The 23,637-nt window shown below is 42.6% G+C and overlaps 1 protein-coding gene across 1 annotated transcript in view; it reads right to left on the reverse strand.

The window, feature by feature from the left end:
* The window catches only part of DCC (DCC netrin 1 receptor), a 764,852-nt gene that overhangs the window by 125,876 nt on the left and 615,339 nt on the right, over nt 1-23,637 (reverse strand). Inside the window, exons 18-20 of the mRNA XM_070934567.1 lie at nt 22,252-22,390; nt 19,779-19,886; nt 7,470-7,664 (exon numbers count right to left, since the gene is read on the reverse strand). Of these exons, the coding sequence (XP_070790668.1) occupies nt 7,470-7,664; nt 19,779-19,886; nt 22,252-22,390 (442 nt within the window). The remainder of the gene's footprint in view (nt 1-7,469; nt 7,665-19,778; nt 19,887-22,251; nt 22,391-23,637) is intronic.

The following is a 23,637-nucleotide window of genomic DNA, read 5'->3' on the forward strand; positions in this document are numbered from 1 at the left end:
GTCTATATTTTTCTTGACTGTACACCGCCTTGAGTCCTACGGGAGAAAGGCGGTATAGAAATATAATAAATAAATAAATAAATAAATAAATAAATAAATAAATAAATAAATAAATAAATAAACTCTGAAGTTGGCCTGACTGAGGCCATCTTGGAGGCTTCAGCATCACCACACTGGTGATGAGGGATAGGAAGTGGGGGGGGGAATAGAGATAGTTGGGATTTTGTAGCCAAAACAAAATAGTTTCCCCTGAGAACCAAGGACATTCCCACAAGTGCTGAAGAGAGGAAGAGTGAAGTTTCAAAGCAACCTCGATTGGGCCATATGGCTGTTTGGTTGAGAAAGGAGGGAAAACATTTACTTTTAATTAGATGAAAACAGCAGGAAACTTTAGAGTCGGTTTTCACCAGTCCGTGCCAATATGAGATATTCTATAAAACTGTTCTTTGAGGAATCTACTTGCCTTGGAGTTCTGTTTGCTATGAGTATATTACTTGGAACCCTGACACCCAACTCTTGACAGTTCTATGGGGCAGGTCTCCCCACATCTTCCGATCTAGCACTACATCTTTCGAGTTTTTCTATGCTCTGGCTGGTGTCGGCTTTGATGGTGTCCAACTACGGTATTCTTTGGATTATTTCTAATCTCCCCAAAAAACAATTTCAGTTGCTCCCAGAGCAGCTCAGATAAAAAATTAGTGCATCTTCATGCAGCTTCAGACTTTATATGGTTGTTCCTCACTACTCAACTATCAGTGTGGCTAGCAAACTGACTCAGCACCCTGCCTCTTGCCAAGTACAATCAGAGAGGCCTTGGTGTGCTAAGGGCACATATCTTGCTGCTGAAAACGAATTCAAGGGAAGCGCTTGACATGATCTGTTGAAGTTTTAATTAGGTGGACGAGTAAAGCACAATAAAGGCTCTTAGGGCAGAAAGAAGGAAACCACATTGTCTCCTGAAATTAAAGCCACCATTTGAATATTTATTTGGTTTGGAACAAGCCATTTCTACATGGGAGCCCTTAAGGCTATATTGAAACTCCTATTCCCAAACCTCAAACTGAAGAAACTATACTATAGGGGAGAACAATAATGATTCCCCCTTTGGAGGTGAAAAAATAGGTTTGTCCTTGGACTATTTTGGACAGTGATCCCAGGCTGCCTGAATACAGCTAGGCCAGGGGTCAGCAACCTGCGGCTCTGGAGCCACATGTGGTCTCTCACCCCCCTGCTGCTGCAGCTCCCTGTCACTCAAAATATGTGTCACAACTGTCAATGTGTGACACTCGCTGGGAGGCGATTTATTGAGCTTTTCAACCCCTGGTAGGCCAACCATGGATAAATCCAAGAAAAAAAAAGTTTCAGAAGAAAACCGAATGTTTAATTCAACTACGTATGCTAGTTTTATGGCCGCTCAAGAAATAGGGACAGGAAGGGTTTTGTGGCTCCCGGTGTTTTCTTTTCTGTGGGAAACGGGTCCAAATGGCTTTTTGAGTGTTTAAGGTTGCAGACCCCTGAGCTAGGCAAAGAGATAGTTGCTTGGTGCTGCAAATAGGCTGAAAAGAAAACACAAGTCCTTAAACACTTGAAACCGGTGTTTCTCAACCTTGGCAATCTTAAAATGTGTTGACTTCAATTCCCAGAATTCCCCAGCCTGCGTTTCCCCAGCAATGCTGGCTGAGGAATTCTGGGACTTAAAGTCTACACATCTTAAAGTTGCCAAGGTTAAGAAACCTGGTGTAAACAATACCCTCTATACTTCTTTTGACACATTGTACATTACAATTGCATTGTTGTGGACAACTTTTCCTGTTTCTGCTTCTTTGCAATGGGGAAAGCTTACTTGTTTTTGTTTTTCCCCCCAAACTGATGTTATTCCTCTGTAGTTGTAGGCAGTATCCTTAGTATGATGAATATGAAATGAATACTATTGGTTAAGTACAGTTAATGAATGAATAAAATGAATTTTCATTTTAGGATATTATATTCCAATTAACATGTATATTGGTATTTAACATTGTGCTATTTTAGCCTGTAATTGCAAATAATCTTTATGATTATAAAGGGGAGGCAGGCTACAGAGCCTGTCAGTCAAGAAATTCGACTAGTGGGGTATCAGATCTGTGTATCTGCCATTCTTCAGAGGAAGGGAGGGGGCATTTGGTTCTTCATGCATTTACTTTCTCTTCTCCTTTCTATGGATCCTATATCCTGCTTTGCCTTCTTCTATAACCTTTCACCTGATTTATAACCATTGCCTGGCACCTTAGTTGCCTGGAAATTTCTCACCTCTTGGGGAACGTAAGGGGAGGGTGGGCCATGTGGACTGCAACACCGGAAGATGATCCTGAGAAAGTCCTCTTATCTCTTTCTCAGAGCGGCCAGTACAATAACATCTTCATACCTGTGGATTGGCTGAATCCACATCGGACTGTTGGAAGGAGTTCCTAATTTTCTTTATCCTAGTTGTATGGCCTGAGGGACCTCAGAGCCTGCTTTGATTCTGTCTTGCTATCATCCCCTTTCAATAAAAGGTTCCTTTTGAAATACCCAGTTTCAAGAGTCTACTTTCTTGAATTAGGGGGAGAGGCTGGACCTTACACGGGGTCTAGGAAGAGGATCTGTTCTGCCACTGTCCCTAAACATCTTTCCCTCAGAGATAAGGAAGCCCCACAGAGTAATGGGTCTGCTTGGCCCCATGAGACACCCCCCCACCCAACTACCTGTATTAACAAGTGCTAACCTCACCATCTTGCAACTCTCCATCATTTGAAATTTTATGTTGTATTACATTTTTTTAAAAAAATATTCTGTTTTTAATGCACAGCCCTTCTCTGAGGGAAATAAACGGTCAAGAAGTATGAAATATAAACAAACAAACAATAACTTTAATTTAAAAAGTTTCAATTCCCCCACCCCCTAACATAGCTGCCTCCTTTATATAACCTCATGGAAATGATTGTTATTATAGATTCTTTAAAACAAAGGCAATTATGATCAAGCTTCCTTCAGGCTCTGCTTAGCTAGATGTTCCAGTCTGGGGGCAAATTTAGCTAAGGAGTATTGGAGAATAAATTTCCTGTTTCTTACAAGAAGGCATTTCTCTGCCTCTTTCATAAAGGGAGTAAAATCTTCCAACCAAATTGAGAAGTGGCTTTTCTTTACAGTTCTGGCTGACACAGATCCTCCTTTAACTTCCCTTTTCTCTCCTTCCTACTACTTGATGTAGGAAAAATAGGAGGGCTGTTCATGTTTTAGCAGTCGGGCTGATCATTGCTTTACCCCCTAATTCCTTAAAAGACAATATTTTCCCCACAATGATCTGGAATGACACTACACCATTATAAGGAAAATAAAAGCGTATCCGAGCTACTTTATAAAAGGGGAGGAAAGGAAACAAGATGATCTAAAAAAGAGCAACCGTCAACTGCCAGCTCCCAAAGATGTTCCTCAGTAGGAAGATGGGTAATAAATTGTTATTTTAATCTAAAAAAAGATTGCTCCCCTGTAACAGTTCTTTGAATGCCATCTGTGCTTCATTTACCAGGGTGCAAATCCCACACGATGCACTAAAGCCACAAAGGGTACCAGTATCTCTGTCTCTCTGATTCTATGTGTGATCATTTCTACATTGGCACATATGGTTTGCATTAATGCATGCGATATTTGGTGATACAAGTGTAAATTGCATGAGTATGTAGGGGAATGTGGTAGATCTCTCAAGCAGGGATCCCTAAACCCTGCTTTACTGTCGTGGGTGGGCTGCTGGGGGTTTGAAGGAGTTCGGGAGAACCTCTAGCTAAGATTCTGTGCAGCTCAGAGACCCCCCAAATCCCAGTCCTGGCTGGCCCCACCCACCCCTCCCCTCCCAGGAGTCCCCATGTGGCCCGTTTTGGATGCAGGTAAGTGCAGGGCACGTGTGGAGGCTCGGAGAGGGTGAAAAACAGGCCTACCGGAAGTTCGGGAAGGCTAGAAATGGGCCCATTTCCTGCCTCCAGAGGGCCTCTGGAGCCTGGGGAGGCTGTTTTTGCCCTCCCAGAGGCTCGAGGAAAGCCTCCGGAGCCAGGGGAGGGCAAAAACACCTCCCTGCCATGGTGCAGGAGGCCGACTAGGCCACGCCTACCATGGCCACGCCCACCCAGCAACCGGGAAGAGAACCCCTTGCTAAAATTTTTGAAGCCCACCCCTGCTTACAGTCCTATTGTTTCACCCACCTCACCACACTTCCATGGGAGCTTGTTCTGCCTGTTATCACCACACACTCTTTAAGAAGAAAAGTCCCCCCTGCATTCAGAAGGAAGAGAGTGAAAAATCCCACTCTTGGTTGTCTTGTATTTGTGGTTTCAGAGAAGCTAAATTCCCTAGCAGGCTTAGGTTTTTATTATGTAAAATAAAGTCAAGGAATTCACCAAAGACAAAGAGAAAGGGAGAATATGTCTTGCAGGCTTTACACCAGCAGCTAATCTTCATGGCAGGAATGCACATCTACCCAGCAAAACACAATACAGCAAGAACCAAATAAGACTCAGAATATATTAGCACTCTCAGATCAACCCATCAGTCAGCTCTCTAAAAGGATCCAACTTCATCACTAGCTCTTTTGTTCCCTGTGAATATTTTATTCTGATTTTCCACCCTTCTCCCAGCTGGGACAGTTTTCTAACTCAGCTGAAATCATGCTAGAAGGATGTCTTTCCTTGTCTTTAACTCAACTAGAGAGAGAAGAAAGATTGAGATTGATGGTTCAGAACCTGAATTTTGTAGACTTTGCTGATCTTTTACTACAATTTAGATGTAGAGATTTAGAGTTGATTAACTTTTTAATGCTTTGAGACATTTAGGGATGAGATTGTTTCTAAGAGAGAGAGGGGAGGGAGGGGGGAGGAGAGAGGGAGGGAGGGAGGGAGGGAGAGAGAGAGAGAGAGAGAGAGAGAGAGAGAGAGAGAGAGAGAGAGAGAGAGAGAGAGAGAGAGAGAGAGAGAGAGAGAGGGATTTTCCATTAAATCATGTCCAATTCTTGAAGGCTACCTTGTTAAGTCCCTGAAGATCTCTTAGCAAGATTTCAGAAGTTGTTTGCCATTGCTTACTTCCTAGGGCTGAGAGGATGTGGCTGGCCCAAGGTCACTCAACTGGCTTTGTGTCTAAGATGGGACTAAAACTTACAATCTTCTGGTTCCTAGCCTGGTGTTTTAACTACTTCTCCTCAGTATATATGCATGCCACAAAAATGAGCTATGGTTCAAATCCATTTTACTGGTAGGACCTGTCTCCATATTATTTATCTTCTAAAAGAAGGATTCCTGAAATGTATTCAACAAACTTTAGGCTCTATTGCAGGGGTCTCCAACTTTAAGACTTGCAAAGCTAGCTGAGGAATTCTGGGAGTTAAAGTCCACAAGTCTTAAAGTTGCCAAGATTGGAGACCCCTGCTCTATGGGATAGAGTTTTAAATTAATATCTATAGATAAAATATTGCCCTAAAGATGTACAGTATAGTCAGCACACAGGACATATTATTATTATTATTTTTGTAGAGAACAAAAAAAAAATCTTGTATAATATAATGTTATTAAATTTTGGTGGAGCAATGAAACAATTCAACTGAACATATTAATTTTTCCATATTCCAGACAAAAAAAGGATCTCCTCTACCCTGAAAAATTGAATCACAACAAATGAGCTAAACCTGGGTCAAAAACAGCAGTAAAACTGGAACAACACTATTCATTTATTCCTCCATGGTTTTAATGGAACACACAACCACTTCATTCTTCCAAGCCATGACTGAGCAATAGTGTCAGTACATTATACATATATCAGTATATATATACCACTGATTGTTTTTGTGTGTGTATATATATAATACACAATACTTGTTGATGCCATCAATCCATCTTGTTTTAGGTCTCTTTTGTGGATGCTTTTTATCAAGTGGGATCTATTCTATGACTGCCTTGGTCCACCTGCCATCAATTCTTCTTGCTATGTGACCAGCCCGTTTCCATTGCAATTCTTTTACTCTCTTGATATCATATGCCTTCATTTGTTCTTGAATCCATGTGCAGGTCATTGTACCATGTCTTGTAATGCTGAGCATGTATCTTTCCATGGCTCTCTGAGCCACTCGTAGCTTTTGTATTGATTGTGAGTTTAGCATCCATTTTTCACCGGCATATGTTAGAGTAGGTAGCATACACTGATTGAAAACTTTTCTCTTCAGGCAAAGGGGGAGGTCATTCTTGAAAATTATGCTTAGCTTGCCAAAGGCCTGCCAACCACATTTTACACACTGTTCAATTTCCTTTATTGTATCATCTTCCATTGAGATCCATTGGCCAAGGTATCTGTAGTGGTCTACTATGACTAGTTCTGGATCTATCTATCTATCTATCTATCTATCTATCTATCTATCTATCTATCTATCTATCTATCTACAGTATATTTCTTTCTTTAGCAAATTTATTAAACATAACCTGGCTCTCTTTCAGGTTTATTTTTAAGCTGATTTTTGTAGCTGTTCTGGGTCGTGAGTAGAGAACAATATCATCTGCAAATTTTAAGTGATTTAAATAGGCACTATTGATTTTTACTCCATATTTTGCCCAATCTTGTTTGCGAAATACTTCTTCAGTTATTCATTCATACACACACCCCAAAAGTGGTATATATATAGACTGATATACTGTATGTATAATACTATTATTCATTGATTTTATCTGGTTATAATCAACTATACTAAACTATTTCACAATTTTACCAGTAGAATCTCACAAGGCCTGGTTTGGGCCCTTCTAACGTCAACATACAGGGACGCGGTGGCTCAGTGGCTAAGATGCTGAGCTTGTCGATTGAAAGGTCGGCAGTTCAGCCGTTCAAATGCCTAGTGCCGCGTAACGGGCTGAGCTCCTGTTACGTGTCCCAGCTTCTGCCAACCTAGCAATTTGAAAGCACGTAAAAAAAATGCAACTAGAAAAATAGGGACCACCTTTGGTGGGAAGGTAACAGCGTTCCGTGTCCCTTTGGCATTTAGTCATGCTGGCCACATGACCACGGAGACGTCTTCGGACAGCACTGGCTCTTTGGCTTTGAAATGGAGAAGAACAGTGCCCCCTAGAGTCGGGAATGACTAGCGCATATGTGCAAGGGGAACCTTTACCTTTACCTATTGATTTTTACTCCACATTTTGCCCAGTCTTGTTTGCAAAATACATCTTCAATTATTCATTCATACACACACACACCAAAAATGGTATATATATATAAACTGATATACTGTATGTATAATACTATTATTCATTGATTTTATCTGGTTATAATTAACTATACTAAACTATTTCACAATTTTACCAATAGAATCTCACAGGGCCTGGTTTGGGCCCTTCTAATGTCAACATGGAAACATGAGTAATATTTTACTGTCTCCTAAGCTTTTTCAATAATGTCAGCACAAATAAAGAGCAGGCCCAAACCTTTAAGAGTCCGGAAGAGAATAGGGTCAGAGAGAGGCCCCACTCCTTTGGCATTTCGAGCTTGTATTCTGAAGTAATATACTGTATCCAGATTCAGCTCCATAATTTGATGCGTAAGTCGGTCTCCACTGATGGTCTCCATGATCCAATCATCAATGGGGGAGTTCTTTTCCAAAGTGTAGAACAGAATGTAAGCTGTAAAATATAGAAGGACATGCCATTCTTCTCTGTTTACACACATCTTTGCATTTATTAAAGTAGAAATGTCAAGGCCTGTACAGAGTACAGATCTAACCCAGTCTCAATAGTGTGAATTTTTCTTTCCAATTTCAACAGTGTTATAAATCGACTTACCATTAGTATTCTTTTACAAGTGTATCTTAAAGGGTATTTTTTTGGAGTTGGTGCCTTGGAGTCCTATTTAACTTCTGGCAACTATATGGACTTAGCAACAGTTGGTTCTTTAAGTGGTTTGCCATTGCCTATATTCTAGGGACCAGAGAGTAGGACTGGCCTAAAGTCACCATCTGTTTTTATGCCTAAAACAGGACTAGAATTTGTGGTGTCCCTGGTCCGTGCCTAGTAGCTTTAGCCACTAAATCAGTGATGGCAAACCTTTTTGGCACCGAGTGCCAAAAAGGTCACACAGAAACATCACATGTGCGCGCTCGGCAGGGCCATGCTCTAGAAAAGCCGAACTTCCGGGTTCTAGCACGCATGCGCGTCCAATGATCAGCTGGCCAGCGTGCATGCACAGGCCGTTTTTTGGCATTGTCGCACATGCAAATGGATTACGCTCCAGAAAAGCTGAGCTTCCGGGTTCTGGGCGCATGTGCACCTGACAATCAGCTGGCCAGTGCGCATGCACACACTGGTTTTCGGCACTGTTATATGCATGGACAGCTGATTGTAGCGTGGTCATGTGCGCCAGAAACCCAGAAGACAAACAGGCAAGGCCATGCATGCCGGGTGACATGGCTTTGCATGCCAAAGGTTTGCCATCACGGTACTAAACCAAACTGCTTAAGATATATTATTCAAATTTAATTCACTGAAGCTCCTCAAGTCTATACATGCTACTCTTGGGCTGCAAATTGAACTATGTTAACTCCTGCTTGGAGAATTAGAATCTGAATGTTAAATGCATAGATCTAGATCGTGCAATTTTAGTTATATTCATCCGTCCATCCATCATCTATCTAGACTGCTCAGGACTCAGCGTCCAAAAAGTGCAATGGAACTTACAGGAGAACAAATGCAGTACCTTTTCTTGAGATAGTACGGCTGCTTTAGGGTGTTACATTTGAACTCCAAAGCACCCTTGAGAGATTTAATCCAAAATCAATAAAATAATAAGGATTGCAGCACTTCATATCTTATTTTCTGATTAATAAAGCTCCTTAGATGAATGTAGATGTAATTGAACTGAAAGTTGTCATAGGCAGACAATGCCCCAGAAGTTCCTTGTATGAGGCAAGCACAGTGTCCTCTTTTGCATGAGTGCTCCAATCCATCAGTCACAAAAAAGCAATATTTTTGCAACTAAAGATCACACATTTAGGAGAACTATCCAAGGGTTGTGGGAAGTGGAGGTTTTTCTGTAGGTTAGTTGAGTCAGCATTAAGGTAAATTAATTCTGTTATGTCTAGTAGAAATATGAGGAACCTAAACTCACATTTTCCTTCCCTTCCTCATCAATTTCCTTCTTTCCTTTCCTTTCCTTTCCTTTCCTTTCCTTTCCTTTCCTTTCCTTTCCTTTCCTTTCCTTTCCTTTCCTTTCCTTTCCTTTCCTTTCCTTTCCTTTCCTTTCCTTTCCTTTCCCCTTTTATCTTCTTTCCCTTCCCTTCCTCTCCCTTCCCTTCCCCTCTCCTCTCTTTCCTTTCTCCTTCCTTTCTCTTTTTTTCCCCTTTTATCTTCCTATTCCATCCTATCACATATGTTTGGCTGTCAAATTTTGATGACTTGAATTTAGGACTGTGTGGGTTGTAAAAATTGGCTGAAAGCTACAAATAATGTGACCCATAGCTTTCAAACTATCATATCTTTGTCTTACACAACATAACAAATTAAGTAGGTCAGGAGAAGGCCTCGTGTTATGCATAAAAACCACTATGAGCACCTAAAAATCCAACACATCCACAAGTATTTTTCCATTTCATTTGCCGCCCGTCAGGTTAAGGTAGATGGATGGCCAAATTCTATTAGAAAGGTAATCATTGTCTTTGATACGGATTGTTCATGTGGAACAATGCACAGATGCCAGCATTTATGAAGACCTAAGGACCCTCCCTTTGTACACAAAAACGCACATGAATTCCCTGCTAAGTAATCCTCTTGCCAAGTTGCTTGAGTGTACATGTCTCCTTTTTGTGATAAACCCTGCAAGGAAGTTAGCCATTCATAAGGAACTGAAATACTCCCACATTTTATCTTATGGTTCCCTTGTTTTCAGCTTCTAACCGTTCCCGTCAGCTGTGAAATGAGAAGATTTGGGCAGCTGGATGTGGCGAGTCAATAGGGAAGGGTTGCCTGGCATCCTGCTTACATTTTAGCAAGCATATATAAAATTGTACCCTCAGTCAGAAAGCATTTCAAAGAATAATAGCCTGCATAAGTTTGTCAGACTTAGTATGATGCTTCTTGTAGCAGTACAGCATATCATTTTTACTTTGCATATACTTATACTTAAGGTAAGTCTGAATCTGTAAACAAATGTGTGTGAATGATAATAGCATGACAATCATTATCTAATATCAGCCTTAACTGATATTGGCAGTATTGGGTACTGCAACTGCAACTAATAGCTCTTCCAGCTTCAAAAGGATGAAAAAGATGAATGATGTAATGATATTGTCAGATCTGGAAGCCATCTTTTACAGTTGGGCCTACAAGCCTGCCACATTTTCTACTGTGGGAAAATGGGAGGGGGGATTGTATAGAGTATGGGTCTCTATACAATCCCCTTCTATACAAAATAACATTCTTTTCTCAGAGAATCAAGGCCACAGTGCCCGGCAGCTGCAATGAGGTGACTGGGAGGCATCTCCACTTTTGAATGGTGCTTGATTGGACCATGTGATGGACATGTGGGTGCTGGGCAGGGACTTGAACTTTCCTTTGGGTGGGGAAAACCTGGAAGCTTTCAAATTCGGGTTTTCCCAGATGTGCCAATATGACATCTCTAATAAAATGGAACTTTGAGGAAACTCCAGCCTCAGAGTCTTCTTTCGTTAGGGGTGTTACTTGGAACCCTGACATTAACCAGAATCTAATTTTAACAATACTACCAGCTTCCCCAAATTCCGAGGTGCTGTGCTGAGCCTCAACGTGACAGGTATGTAGATAAGACCTTGGGAGACTGGGCAAAGAGATGCTGCCAAGGGAATGATCAGATAAGAGCTCCCTTTGAATGGTATGGGAGTAGGAATGGATTTCCAGAGGTAAAATGGCAGAGTACAGGAACCAGGAGAACTACTCAGGTGACCCCAAGGACAGAGATGAACCTCCAAATGGCCTCAATGACTCTCTAAAAAGAATGCAAATGAATTCAGCTGTCTGCAAGGAATATAAATCTTTCCATTCCCCACTATCCTGACAGAGTTGAAGAAGCTTCTTGGATGAGAAGTGAAATGTCTTCAAAAGAAAAAACAAGAAAGTCCAGTTGCCTCCTGGGGGGCGGGGGGAAAGCACCTTTGGGACAACCATGACCTGGATGACTGAGAATCTCTACAGACTTTCTGGATCAGATAAGAGACAGCATAGCTTGCAACTGGATAGTGGGTAGGGCCAGATGCAGAAGATACCCTCTCTACATCCTTGGCTGTAAGGGAGATGGGGTGGGGGAGAGGACTGTCCTTTCAGACTTGCAAGATTCTGTCAATGAAACTTTACAATAAAGTACAATTAGTTCATCTGGTTGTGATTTCTATCTTGCAAGGGATCTTGCAAGTCTAAAAGTGCAGTCACTCACACCTGTCTCCTTACAGCCTAGGGAGGATCTCTTTTGAACCTCTTGCCTCACCCACTAGCAAGTTGTGGTCTATGCTGCCTCTTACCTGACTGATTCCTTGGCAGCATCTCTTTGTTCAATCTCCCAAGGTCTTTTTCATATACCATCAAGGTTAACCACTCGGATGTGTGGGAAAACCTTGATGCACAATTAAGCCAAACCACAGCAACATCATTACTAATAAAGTTATTGCAATAAATGGATGTTCTTGTATACAGTACATGGCCTGAAAATTCATTGACAACAGTATGAACTGTAACACCTCTAAAAGATCCAAAGTAAAAGAAGAACGAATTAGGTATAAATTAGGAAGGATCCAGGACTGTATGGATCAGGAAGGCCTTCATCTAACTATTACTGTAGTCTTTAAAGGTAAAGGTAAAGGTTCCCCTCGCACATATATGCTAGTCGTTCCTAACTCTAGGGGGCGGTGCTCATCTTCGTTTCAAAGTCGAAGAACCAGCGCTGTCCGAAGAAATCTCCGTGGTCATGTGGCTGGCATGACTAAATGGCAAAAGCTCAAGCAACGCTGTTACCTTCCCACCAAAGGTGGTCCCTATTTTTCTACTTGCATTTTTTACGTGCTTTCGAACTGCTAGGTTGGCAGAAGCTGGGACAAGTAACGGGAGCGCACCTTGTTATGCGGCACTAATAAGACATAATAAGACAGGAATGAAGAGTTTGACCATTTCAACTGTAAGAATTGTTCAAACTTTCCATATGTCTAGAAGTTAAAACTAGCAAGTTCTTGAGGTTGTATTAATAAAAGTCTTTATAGGAAGTTTCTCACTGACAAATAACTGCATTGTTTTTTATTTGTGTGCTTATAAATGTGGACAGTTTTATAAGTTGCAAAGTATTTCTCATGAAATAGGATTGCTGCTTATTCATAGTCTACAGGGATCATTTAACTACACTATTAGCCCTTTTTTCCTTTCTTTTTAAAAGCCTCATTCTATTTTTCATAGCAAATTAACATGACCAGCTCCTAATGGATATCTTAATTAGGCATAGTTTTTAATAGCAATATTTTCGCACTAACATCAGTCATTGTATACCATTCATTAAATCCAGTCCTTTGTCAGTCAGCATTAAGGAGTTTGAGATGATCTGTGCTTTAGTTTCTTATTACCCAGTTAAAATATCCACCAATAAATTATATTATCATGTGTCTATCTGGGCACCCTGTCATTATCTATATTATGTTTTTTGTTATTGGCCAAACAATTGCTTATTATGAGCTGTCCCTAATTGCTACTGAGTCTAACACTATCTATAGACCTTTGCTCTAAGTGGCTATATTATTTTACAGTGTATCATTTTTTCTTCCAGCAAAAAAATAAAGGACTTGCTGTCCTCAACTCTTGTTATGTTGCATGGAATTAATTACTAGCATTTCTTACAAAACCTCCTTCCGTGTAAAAACAAAAACAAGAGCAGCTGAGGTAATATATTGCCCCAAATGGCTACTTTTGTAAAAAGGTGATGCTGTCTCTTGCGTGCCACAGAATTCTCCTGAATTTCTTAACAAGCATTATTTGATTGCAATTATTATTGCAACCCGCTTTTCTCTAGGGGTTTAAAAAATGAAATACATAAAGGTCCTGCCTCATTTCTGTAGCAACCTGGTGTAATAGGTTGCATTGAGAGAAAACTACTGGCTGAAAGTCATTTAAAGAGCTTCTCCTTCAAAAAGGGATCCTGACCCTGAGATTCCATAATCGAAGTCAACTTCAATGGATATCAATGGTATGTTTCTGTATGATTGCTGAAGGTCAGCTCTGAATTCAATAAAATATAGTTAGCCCAGAGAGTGAAAAAGCTACATCGTGAACTGATTTAGGAACGTAAGGCCTATTATGCTGTTTTAAACTGATGGCGTATGTCCATTTCCATTTCAGATCAAGTTCCTGCTCAACTGCCTTGAGTTAAGATTTTTATTTATTTATTTATTCGTCAAGCATATATAAGATAAGATTTTATGAATACATGAAATGGATATGAATAAAAAGGGAACATTAGGACAGGGACGGTAGGCCTGTTGGTGCACTTATGCATCCCTTAAAGACCTCTTAGGAATGGGGTGAGGTCAACAGTAAACAGTCTAAGGTTAAAGTTTTGGGGGTTTGGGGAAGAAACCACAGAGTCAGGTAGTTTATTCCAGGCATTGACCACTCTGTTGCTGAAGTTGTATTTTCTGCAATCAAGTTTGGAGCGGTTTACCTTAAGTTTGAATCTATTGTATGCTTGTATATTATTGCAGCTGAAGCAGAAGTAGTCATTGACAGGTAGGACATTGTAGCAGATAATTTTGTGTACTACGCTTAGGTCAGACCGAAGGCGGCGTAGTTCTAAGTTGTCTAAGCCCAAAATTTCAAGCCTGGTGGCATAAGGTATTTTGTTGCGAGCAAAGGAGTGGAGGACTCTTCTCGTGAAATACCTTTGGACTCTCTCAATTGTATTAATGTCCGATATGCAGTGTGGGTTCCAGACAGATGAGCTGTATTTGAGAATTGGTCTAGCAAATGTTTTGTATGCTCTAGTTAGGAGTTCAATATTACCATAGATGAAGCTATGCAAGATTAGGTTAACTCTTAATGCCTTTTTGGCAATATCAAAGGTACCTCGAACACTCTCTTCTTAAAGAAACTTCTGGGGTTAAAAATAGAGAGCCAGTTTGGTTTAATGGTTAAGGCACCAGGCTACAAACCAGGAGACTGTGAGTTCTAGTTCTGCCTTAGGCATGAAAGCTGTCTGGGTGACATTGGGCCAGTCACTCTCTCTCAGCCCAACTCATCTCACAGTTGATGAGAAAAATAGGAAGAAGGAATATTGGGTATGGTAGCCACCTTAAGTTATATATCAAAATAATAAAGATGGGATAAAATAAATATTTCACTAGAGGGCAGAGACCTTTTACTTTGCATTCAGTTTGTCTAATCTTTTATTGTAAAACTACCGATGTAAGGATAGGGACACGGTAGTTCAGTGGCTAAGACGCTGAGCTTGTCGAGCGAAAGGTCGGCAGTTCAGTGGTTCAAATCCCTAGTGCCGCATAACCGGGTGAGCTCCCGTTACTTGTCCCAGTTTCTGCCAACCTAGCAGTTCGAAAGCACGTAAAAAATGCAAGTAGAAAAATAGGGAACATCTTTAGCGGGAAGGTAACAGCGTTCCATGTGCCTTTGGTGTTTAGTCATGCCAGCCACATGACCACAGAGACGTCTTCAGATAGCGCTGGTTCTTCGGCTTTAAAACGGAGATGAGCACCACCCCCGAGAGTTGGGAATGATTAGCATAAATGTGCGAGGAGAACCTTTACCTTTACCTTACCGATGTAATAAGCTTGGTTTAGCTTTTGGGATCCATCTCAGCCTTTACCAGAGAACTGGACTGAAGGTAACTAAACTAAATGAAATATCATGAATCCAGACTTGAATGCAACCACCTGCCATGTGTGATGATCAGCTTGTTATTTCTTCTATCTATTTTCTGCACCATCTGTCACAAACTTAAAAAGCAGGGCCGTCTAACTATGAATAGATCACCCCATATTGCTGGCTCAGTAGATCCCAAAGAAAGATGACTCAACTCATTGCTAGCACTAAATAAGAAATTATTTAAATGAGACTTGGAAGCATTTAACCCCCAGATTCTGCTGCCTAAGGTTTATTTTTAAGAACATGGTGTTCTAAATATGTAACAGCCCCGTGCTTGTTAATTAGGGCTTTGCAAGAAGTTGAAAACTTGTTCTACAGTGAACTTGAATCAGATCTAAATGGTAAGTAGTATAGAAAGTGGTGAGCGCTGAAACGTCAAATAAGTTTTTGAAACCTATCATTAATGAAATAAAATTTCAGATGTATGAAATGTCCATTTTTGAAAAAAAAAAACAGATGCACACTACGTTGGTGGACAGGATTGGTGAGACTTAAAATAGGAAACAGAGAGAACTTTTAGACTTAAAGTAAATGTGAGGAGAATCAGTGAGTTCTGAAAACCTAGAGCTCTATAAAATTAGAGTTGAGTATATTCTACATTAATGAGGATACTGCTAGATGTTCTGTATTAAAGTGCTGAGAATTAACAGTTCGTATGAAAGACGTGGCTTTTTTCCTTATTTATTCTTCCTGAATTGCACAACAATACCACATGCACTTCTGTTGCAATGGATGTGCAGATTTATGGAGATTACAGCCCTTAATCAATCCAAAAATAAATCAATTGGAACAGCCTCCCACCTGAGATTGGTGGGATCTCTACCCTTAGCCTTTTGGAGGGCTGTCAAGCACAGGAAATCACAAACCAAGGCAGTTCAACTGAACATGGATTTATTGCATGCTGACACAGGAATCTGAACTACTACCGGTCAAAGCAAATTGGAAGTAGATAAGAGTCAACAGAATTCAAGGAGGGATGGACTTAGATCTCTTGTGGGCATGAAGAGACTTAGTGACTGATGATGCACTTGACCCCTCCCTCAAGCTCAGCCTGTTAATCTCCTACATCGGCTCTTCCTCCAAACATTGGGCTAGGATGGAAGTTAAACTGTAAGGATGTTTGATCTGGCAACTGGAGGTGGGGGTGGGGGAAGTGTGATGGAATTTACACATGCAGGAGGGGCAGAGTTTGGCAACACAGAGTTTTCCCAGAGAATGGCCCAGATTAAGAGACTGTCCTAAAATGGACGTGGGGAAGATAAAGAAGTTTAGATTAGCCACATCCTACCATTCTTTTCAGAGTATTTATTTATTTTTATTTATTTATTTGATTTTTATACCGCCCTTCTCCAGCAGGACTCAGGGCGGTGAACAGCCAAGGTAAAACATAACATACAAAATTTAAAAACAGTTTAAAAGATATTGAATGATTTTGGCCCACAATTTAAAACAGTCCAATTAAAATCAATTACAAATTAAAACCAAAAGAATGGGATCAAGCCAGCCCGGCTAGATGAAATAAGTGAGTTTTAAGGGCCCGACGAAAAGTCCGGAGGTCTGGTATCGTGCGTATCTCTGGGGGTAGGTCGTTCCAGAGGGCAGGTGCCACCACAGAGAAGGCTGTCCCCCTGGGGGTCGCCAGCCAACATTGTCTGGCCGACGGCACCCTGAGGAGGCCCTCTCTGTGCGAGCGTACTGGCCGGTGGAAGGCTATTGACTGCAGAAGGCAGTCTCATGGATACCCCAGCGCTAAGCCATGGAGTGCTTTAAAGGTGGTCACCACCTTGAAGCGCGCCCGGAAGACCACCAGGAGCCAGTGCAGCTCGTGCAGGAGAGGTGTCACATGGGAGCGCCCCGTCGCTCCCATAATCCCCCGCGCGGCCGCATTCTGGACCAGTTGGAGCCTCCGGGTGCACCCCAAGGGGAGCCCCATGTAGAGAGCATTGCACTAGTCCAGGTGGAAAGTGACGAGTGCCTGAGTGACTGTGCGTAGGGAGTCCCAATCCAGAAAGGGACGCAACTGGCGTATCAGGCAAACCTGATAAAAAGCCCCTCTGGCCACGGCCGTCATATGCTCTTCTAAAGACAGCCGTGCATCTAGGAGGATGCCCAAGTTGTGAGCCCTCTCCGTGGAGGCCAATGACTCGCCCCCAATAACCAGCGATGGCGCCAGCTGGCTATATTGGGATGCCGGAAGCCACAGCCACTCGGTCTTGGAAGGGTTGAGTCGGAGCCTGTTTCTCCCCATCCAGACCCCCACGGCCTCCAGGCACCAGGACATCACTTCAAGGGCATCGTTGAGGTGGCCTGGGGTGGAGATGTACAGCTGGGTGTCATCAGCGTACTGATGGAACTCCACCCCAAAGCCACGGATGATCTCACCCAGTGGCTTTACATAAATGTTGAACAGAAGAGGCGAGAGGACCGACCCTTGCAGCACCCCACAAACAAGGCGCCTCGGGGTCGACTGCTGCCCCTCTGCCAACACAGATTGTGACCGGTCAGAGAGATAGGAGGAGAACCACCGCAAAACGGTGCCCCCCACCCCCCACCCCTCCAACCAGCACAACATGATACCATGGTCGATGGTATCAAAAGCCGCTGAGAGATCTAACAGGACCAGGATAGAGGAGCAACCCCTATCCCGAGCCCTCCAGAGATCATCCACCAACACGATCAATGCCATTTCCATGCTGTGCCCAGGCCTGAAGCCGGACTGGAGCGGATCTAGATAGACAGTTTCACCCAGGTACTGTGGAAGCTGCTGCACCACCACACTCTCAACAACCTTCGCAATAAAACGAAGGTTGGAGACTGGACAATAATTAGCCAAAACAGCCGGATCCAGAGAGGGCTTCTTGAGGAGGGGCCTCACCACTGCTTCTTTCAAGGCGGCCAGCAGGACACCCTCACTCAAAGAAGCATTAATAATCCTCTGGAGCCGGCCTCATGTAGCCTCCCGGGAAGCCAGCACCAACCAGGAGGGACACGGGTCCAATAAACATGTGGTTGCATTCAGCCATCCCAGAATCCTGTCCACGTCCTCGGAAGCCACAGGATCAAACTCCTCCCAGGTAACACTCTCAGGACCTGCCTCAGTCATCCCGTCTGGAGTATAAGACAAACTTTCCCACCCACTAAAAATGGGTGAAAATTGTGGTGCGTCTTATACACCGAATGTTACCGAAGCCCCGCCCATCCACTGGCCCCCACCCTTCAGCCATTTTTGGCCTCCACATGTCATGTTTTCGGCCTCTACATTCCCCATTTTAGATCCGTTCCAGGCTACAGGGATCGCCACAGCATATTGCTGCCTATCGTTGCCTCTGCAAGTTGCATTTTTGGCCTCTGCCTATTGCTGCCACTGCTCCCCACCTGGAACCGGCCGAAAATACAATACACGGAGACCAAAAATGGGGCATGTGGAGGCCGAAAACGCGATGTGCAGAGGCCAAAAATGCGACATGAGGAGGCGGCAATTGGCAGCAATGTGCTGTGACAATCCCAGCAGCCTGGAACAGCTGATTGGCGGTATACTGGGAGGCCGATCCAACTGCCAATCAGCTGTTCATGCTAAATCAGGCTGCAATAATGTGCTGAATCTGACCTGGCTGTTTGTTGTTTGCTGCAAGGATGCTAGCCAGATGAATACCGATGGATGCTGGTAGGCAGAGGCAGATTTTTTTTCCTCCCCAAAAACTAATGTGTGTCTTATATTCTGGAGTGTCCAAAAAATACGGTACTAAGGTATACAGTTATAGCTTTAGTCTGGCAAGATTCTGTCCATTAGGTGCAAACAAATAAAAGACTTAATTTCACTGGGTCATCTCTAGGCCTGACAGGAAGGGTACTTTTGTTTTTAACTAAGTTTTTTTATGGATTGCTGTAAGTCCCCTAAAGTTATCAAACGAAATAGGCAGCCATATAACTCCTGTAAATAAATAAATAGTCAAGAGGTAATTTGCCATTAGTATCTAGGGACTCCAGTAGTAGTAGATCTTTTGCCCCGTACAACTATTTACAAACCTCAGCTTTTTTTCTCCTCCCATTTTAAAAATTTCTTTGGGAAATATTAGACAATATTTTGTGCCTGTTTTTTGTTCTGGTTTCAGGTAGGATAATTCCAATAATTCCAGATGAATTCCACTATAGAGTATTTTTTGTTTGCTTGTTGGTTTTTGCTGGTAATTCTATGATGGGAAGTAAATATTTCTCTTTCCTTCAAAACAGCTGGCTCTCTTTTAAAAATACAGGAGGCTAAGGTTCTTGGGTGATTACCGTACTTTTCAGAGTATAAGTCACACTTTTTCCCCCTAAAAGAGGGTGGAAATATTGATGCGTCTTACATACTGAATACAGCCATTTTTGGCCTCCAGAAACCTTGCTCCGTGCGTCTCATTTCTGCGAAAAACAGGCCCATTTTTGCAAAAATGGGATGCGCAGAGCTTTTGGGAGGCCTGCTGAGTGCCCCTGGGGGCTGGGGAGGGTAAAAGCGCAACACGTGGGGGGTTTGGGAGGCCAAAAATGGGGGCGTTTTTGCCCTCCCCAGCCCCCAGGAGCACTCTGCAGGCCTCCCAAACCCTCGGCACATCCTGTTTTGTGAAAAGGCAGAGTGCTCCTGGGGGCCGGGGAGGGCAAAAACTTTTTTTTTCTTGTTTACCTTTTCAAAATCTTGGTGCATCTTATATTCCGGTGTGTCTTATAAGCCGAAAAATATGGTATTTCCCCCACCTTCCCTTTTCACCTAGCGAGTTTACATGGTCGTTCCCAGTAAGGGGTTGTGGTGCAGACCTTTTAAATCCCACACTTTTCTGTGTCACCTGCTGAGAAGGAGAGAAGATACAGAGCTCAAGAGACACTTACCGGTAATTTTCCCATTGGCTTCTAATGGAGGTTGCCAGCTGACAATTACAGCCCGAGGCTTCCCTTCACGGGTAATGACTGTCAAATCCTTGGGAGCAGAGGTCGGGGCTTAGAGAAAGACAGAAGCCCAGAAGAGGGGGGGAAAAAACCCACAGAAGATGACACATTAATACAATACCGATACAATCTACCGTACCATGAAGTGTTGTACAAACTAGGCATTCTTACTGTTATTCTGAGGTGGGATTCACTTACCTTCCCTACTGGTTTGCAAATGTGAGTGTGCATGCGTGTGCTTCAGTCACACACGCCTCCACTGTGCATGTGCTTGACCTTCTGCACATGCGCAGTGCTCCCGCATTACATCTGGGCAGGTGGGCGGAGCCTCCCACAGTCGCCACTACCGGTTCACCCGAACAGGACAGAACCAGCTGAATCCCACCTCTGCTGTTATTGCTAATCAAGACATTCTTAAGCATGGACAGTGCAGAAGCTGTTAACATGTTCTCAACTTTGGAAGCTTGTGTCCTAGCCTACAGGTAGTCCTTGATTTATGACCACAATTGGGACTGGTACTTCCTTCACTAAGTGATGCGGTTGTTAAGTGAGTTGCACCCAATTCTATGACCCATTTTGCTGTGGTTGTTAAGCAAATCATGCAGTCATTAACTGAATCCGGCTTTCCCCATTGATTTGTTGGAAATCCTCGGGGAAGATCATCAAAGGTGATCACATGACTCCAGGATGCTGTTACCATAAAAATATGCCAGTTACCAAGTGGCCAACTTTGATCATGTGACCATAGGGACACTATGATGGTCATAAGGGTGAGGACTGGTTGTAAACCACTTTTGTTTAGCACTGTTGTAACTTTGAGCGGTAATTAAATGAATGGTTGTAATTCAAGGACTACCTTATATATAAACCCCAGGATCTCTGTGCTTGGTTGCTTACAGACAAGACACACTGAGCAGGATGTGGGACACACCTATATATAATGTATCATCGGTTTCTTTTCTTTAATCTGTATTATTATACAACAATCTCAAAGTTGGTTTGAAACTTATATTTAAAGAGTGCTTATGAAAGATTTGTCAATGGACTAAAAAGATCCAATGACTTTGTTATCCCAGAGTTCAGTCTTATGCCCTGGACACATCTGTATTATTTTTTTATTATTATTATTAATGACTAGGATGAAGAGCTGGAGAAAATACCGATCAGATCTGAAGATGACACGACTGAATGAGATCACTAATATATATTTTTTTCTCTTTAGCTTAGAAAAATAAGCCGACAAGAATACAATGAATTTTAATCAAGCAAAATGTACAATTCTTCACTTCAGAAAGAGAAATCAAATAACTGAGGGATAAAAGTACCTGTGAGTGGTACTTGTGAGACAGATTTTGGAACAGTATTGTATTGCAAGCTAAATATATCTCGGTGGTGTGAAGTGGCTGCAAAAAGATATATATGCAGTGCAGTGATGAAATCCAATTTTTTTTACTACCGGTTCTGTGGGCGTGGCTTGGTGGTCGTGGCATGGCATGGTGGGCATGGCAGGGGAAGGATACTGCAAAATCTCCATTCCCACCCCACTCCAGGGAAAGGATACTGCAAAATCTCCATTCCCACCCCACTCCAGGGGAAGGATACTGCAAAATCTCCATTCCCACCCCACTTCAGGGAAAGGATACTGCAAAATCTCCATTCCCACCTCATTCCTGGGGAAGGATACTGCAAAATCTCCATTCCCACCCCACTCCAGGGAAAGGATACTGCAAAATCTCCATTCCCACCCCACTCCAGGGGAAGGATACTGCAAAATCTCCATTCCCACCCCACTTCAGGGAAAGGATACTGCAAAATCTCCATTCCCACCTCATTCCTGGGGGAAGGATATTGCAAAATCTCCATTCCCACCTCACTCTGGGGCCAGCCAGAGGTGGTATTTGCCGGTTCTCCAAACTACTCGAAATTTCCACTACCGGCTGTCCGAACTGCTCAAAATTTCTGTTACAGGTTCTCCAGAACCTGCTGGATTTCACCCCGATGCAGTGTTAGGGTTAATCAATCAAAATGCCCAGATCACAAAAAATGCTCCCTCTCTTCATTGTTCAGTCCCACCTTGAGTATTTGTGTTAAGATCTGGACACCTTTAAAAAGGATTCCGACAAAGTAGACCCGGTAACAAAACAAAGCAATGAGGATGACCAGGCGATGAGAAATTAGGTCCTCCCAATGAGGATGTGAAGGAATTGGAAATGTCTACTTTTAAAATAAAGACAGCTGAGGAAGCAACTGTTAGCACTCTTCAAATGCCTACAAAGATAATGAGGCAAAAGCAAATCAAGACTTCTTTCTCATCTCAGAAAACAGGACACAGAATAATGGATGGAAATTTCAGAAAAGCAGATTCAGCATCAAATCTGGATAAAAAAACCTCATTAGAATCTTTCTAGAGACCTACCTGCTTCATATGTCGTAGCATGAGCTGTCATGCTCCATGTACTTGACCTCCGACCTTTGGTCACCATGACAGAGAACTCATACATGGTATTTGGCTTAAGACCAGACACGGTATGGCTCAAGGCTGTTGTATCTGCTGACTAGAAAGAAAATATTTTTTTAAAAAAAATGTGTCTTTAAAGCTCAATCATATTGGAGGCCACTAAAGAGACCATTTCTCCCACATTTTTCATTTCCCTCAAAACTTTCCATTCCTGTGAGGTTCTTGATTTATTGTACTTGATCCAAACTCAAAAATGGTTTGTGTCTGAAACCATTAGGCATCAGTATTAATCATGGTGGTCAACCTCTTCTTGATTGAGCTCCTGCTTCTACAATTCTGTCATCTCCAGGGATAACACTCAAGGCTTTGTTGAATTCCTAGTGATTATTTTTTTTTGCCCTGAGTCTGTCAGCCTTAGATGGCTTACTGCTATGTCACAAAATTGTCATTATGAGTTATAATGGAGAAGGAAGTTCATTTATTCATTCTTTCCTTCTTTCCTTCTTTCCTTCCTTCCTTCCTTCCTTCCTTCCTTCCTTCCTTCCTCCCTCCCTCCTTCCCTCTCTTTCCCTTTCTCTTTTCTTCCTTCCTCCCTCCCACCCTCCCTCTCTTTCCCTTTCTTTCTTCCTTCCTTCCTTCTACCCTCCCTTCTTTCTTTTTCTTTCTTTTTTCCTTCCTTCCTTCCTCTTTCCCTTTCTCTTTTCTTCCTCCCTCCCTCCCTCTTTCCCTTTCTTTTCTTTCTTCCTTCCTCCTTCCCTCCCTCTTTCCCTTTCTCTTTTCTTCCTCCCTCCCTCCCTCCCTCCCTCTCCCTTTCCTTTTCTTTCTTCCTTCCTCCCTCCCTCCCTCCCCCTTCCTCTTTCCCTTTCTCTTTCCCCTTCCTTCCTTCCTTCCTTCCTTCCCTCCTTCCTTCCTTCCTTCCTGCTTCCCTCCCTCCTACCCTCCCTTCTCTTTCTTTCTCTTTCTTTCTTTTTTCTTTCCTTCCTTCCTCTCTCTTTCCCTTTCTCTTTTCTTCCTCCCTCCCTCCCTCCCTCCCTCCATTCCCTCCCTCCTTCTCTAAGGAACAAAGCCCCCTTCTGACGACTTCTGTTTTCCATTCTTCTGTTTTGTGTTGCTATAAAATATCAGACTGACATCTCTCCTTACTCTGAATTGTCTTCAGGATAGAGACTAAGATAGGCAAGAGAAGGATATGAAAGTAAATAAAAGTCTCTTAAAATAAATGAGCAGCGCTCCGTAGCAGTAAAACCCTTGTACTTCATCCCAGGTTCTTCTTTTCCCACTTAGCTTCCTGGAAGAGCTGAAAGGGTGTCAAACTTGGGAGAGTAGATTAGATTAAAAAAAGAG

Source organism: Pituophis catenifer, unplaced genomic scaffold, assembly GCF_029215685.1.
Source record: "Pituophis catenifer annectens isolate HBS135680 unplaced genomic scaffold, rPitCat1.0.hap2 SCAF_2, whole genome shotgun sequence".
Lineage (NCBI taxonomy): Eukaryota > Metazoa > Chordata > Lepidosauria > Squamata > Colubridae > Pituophis > Pituophis catenifer.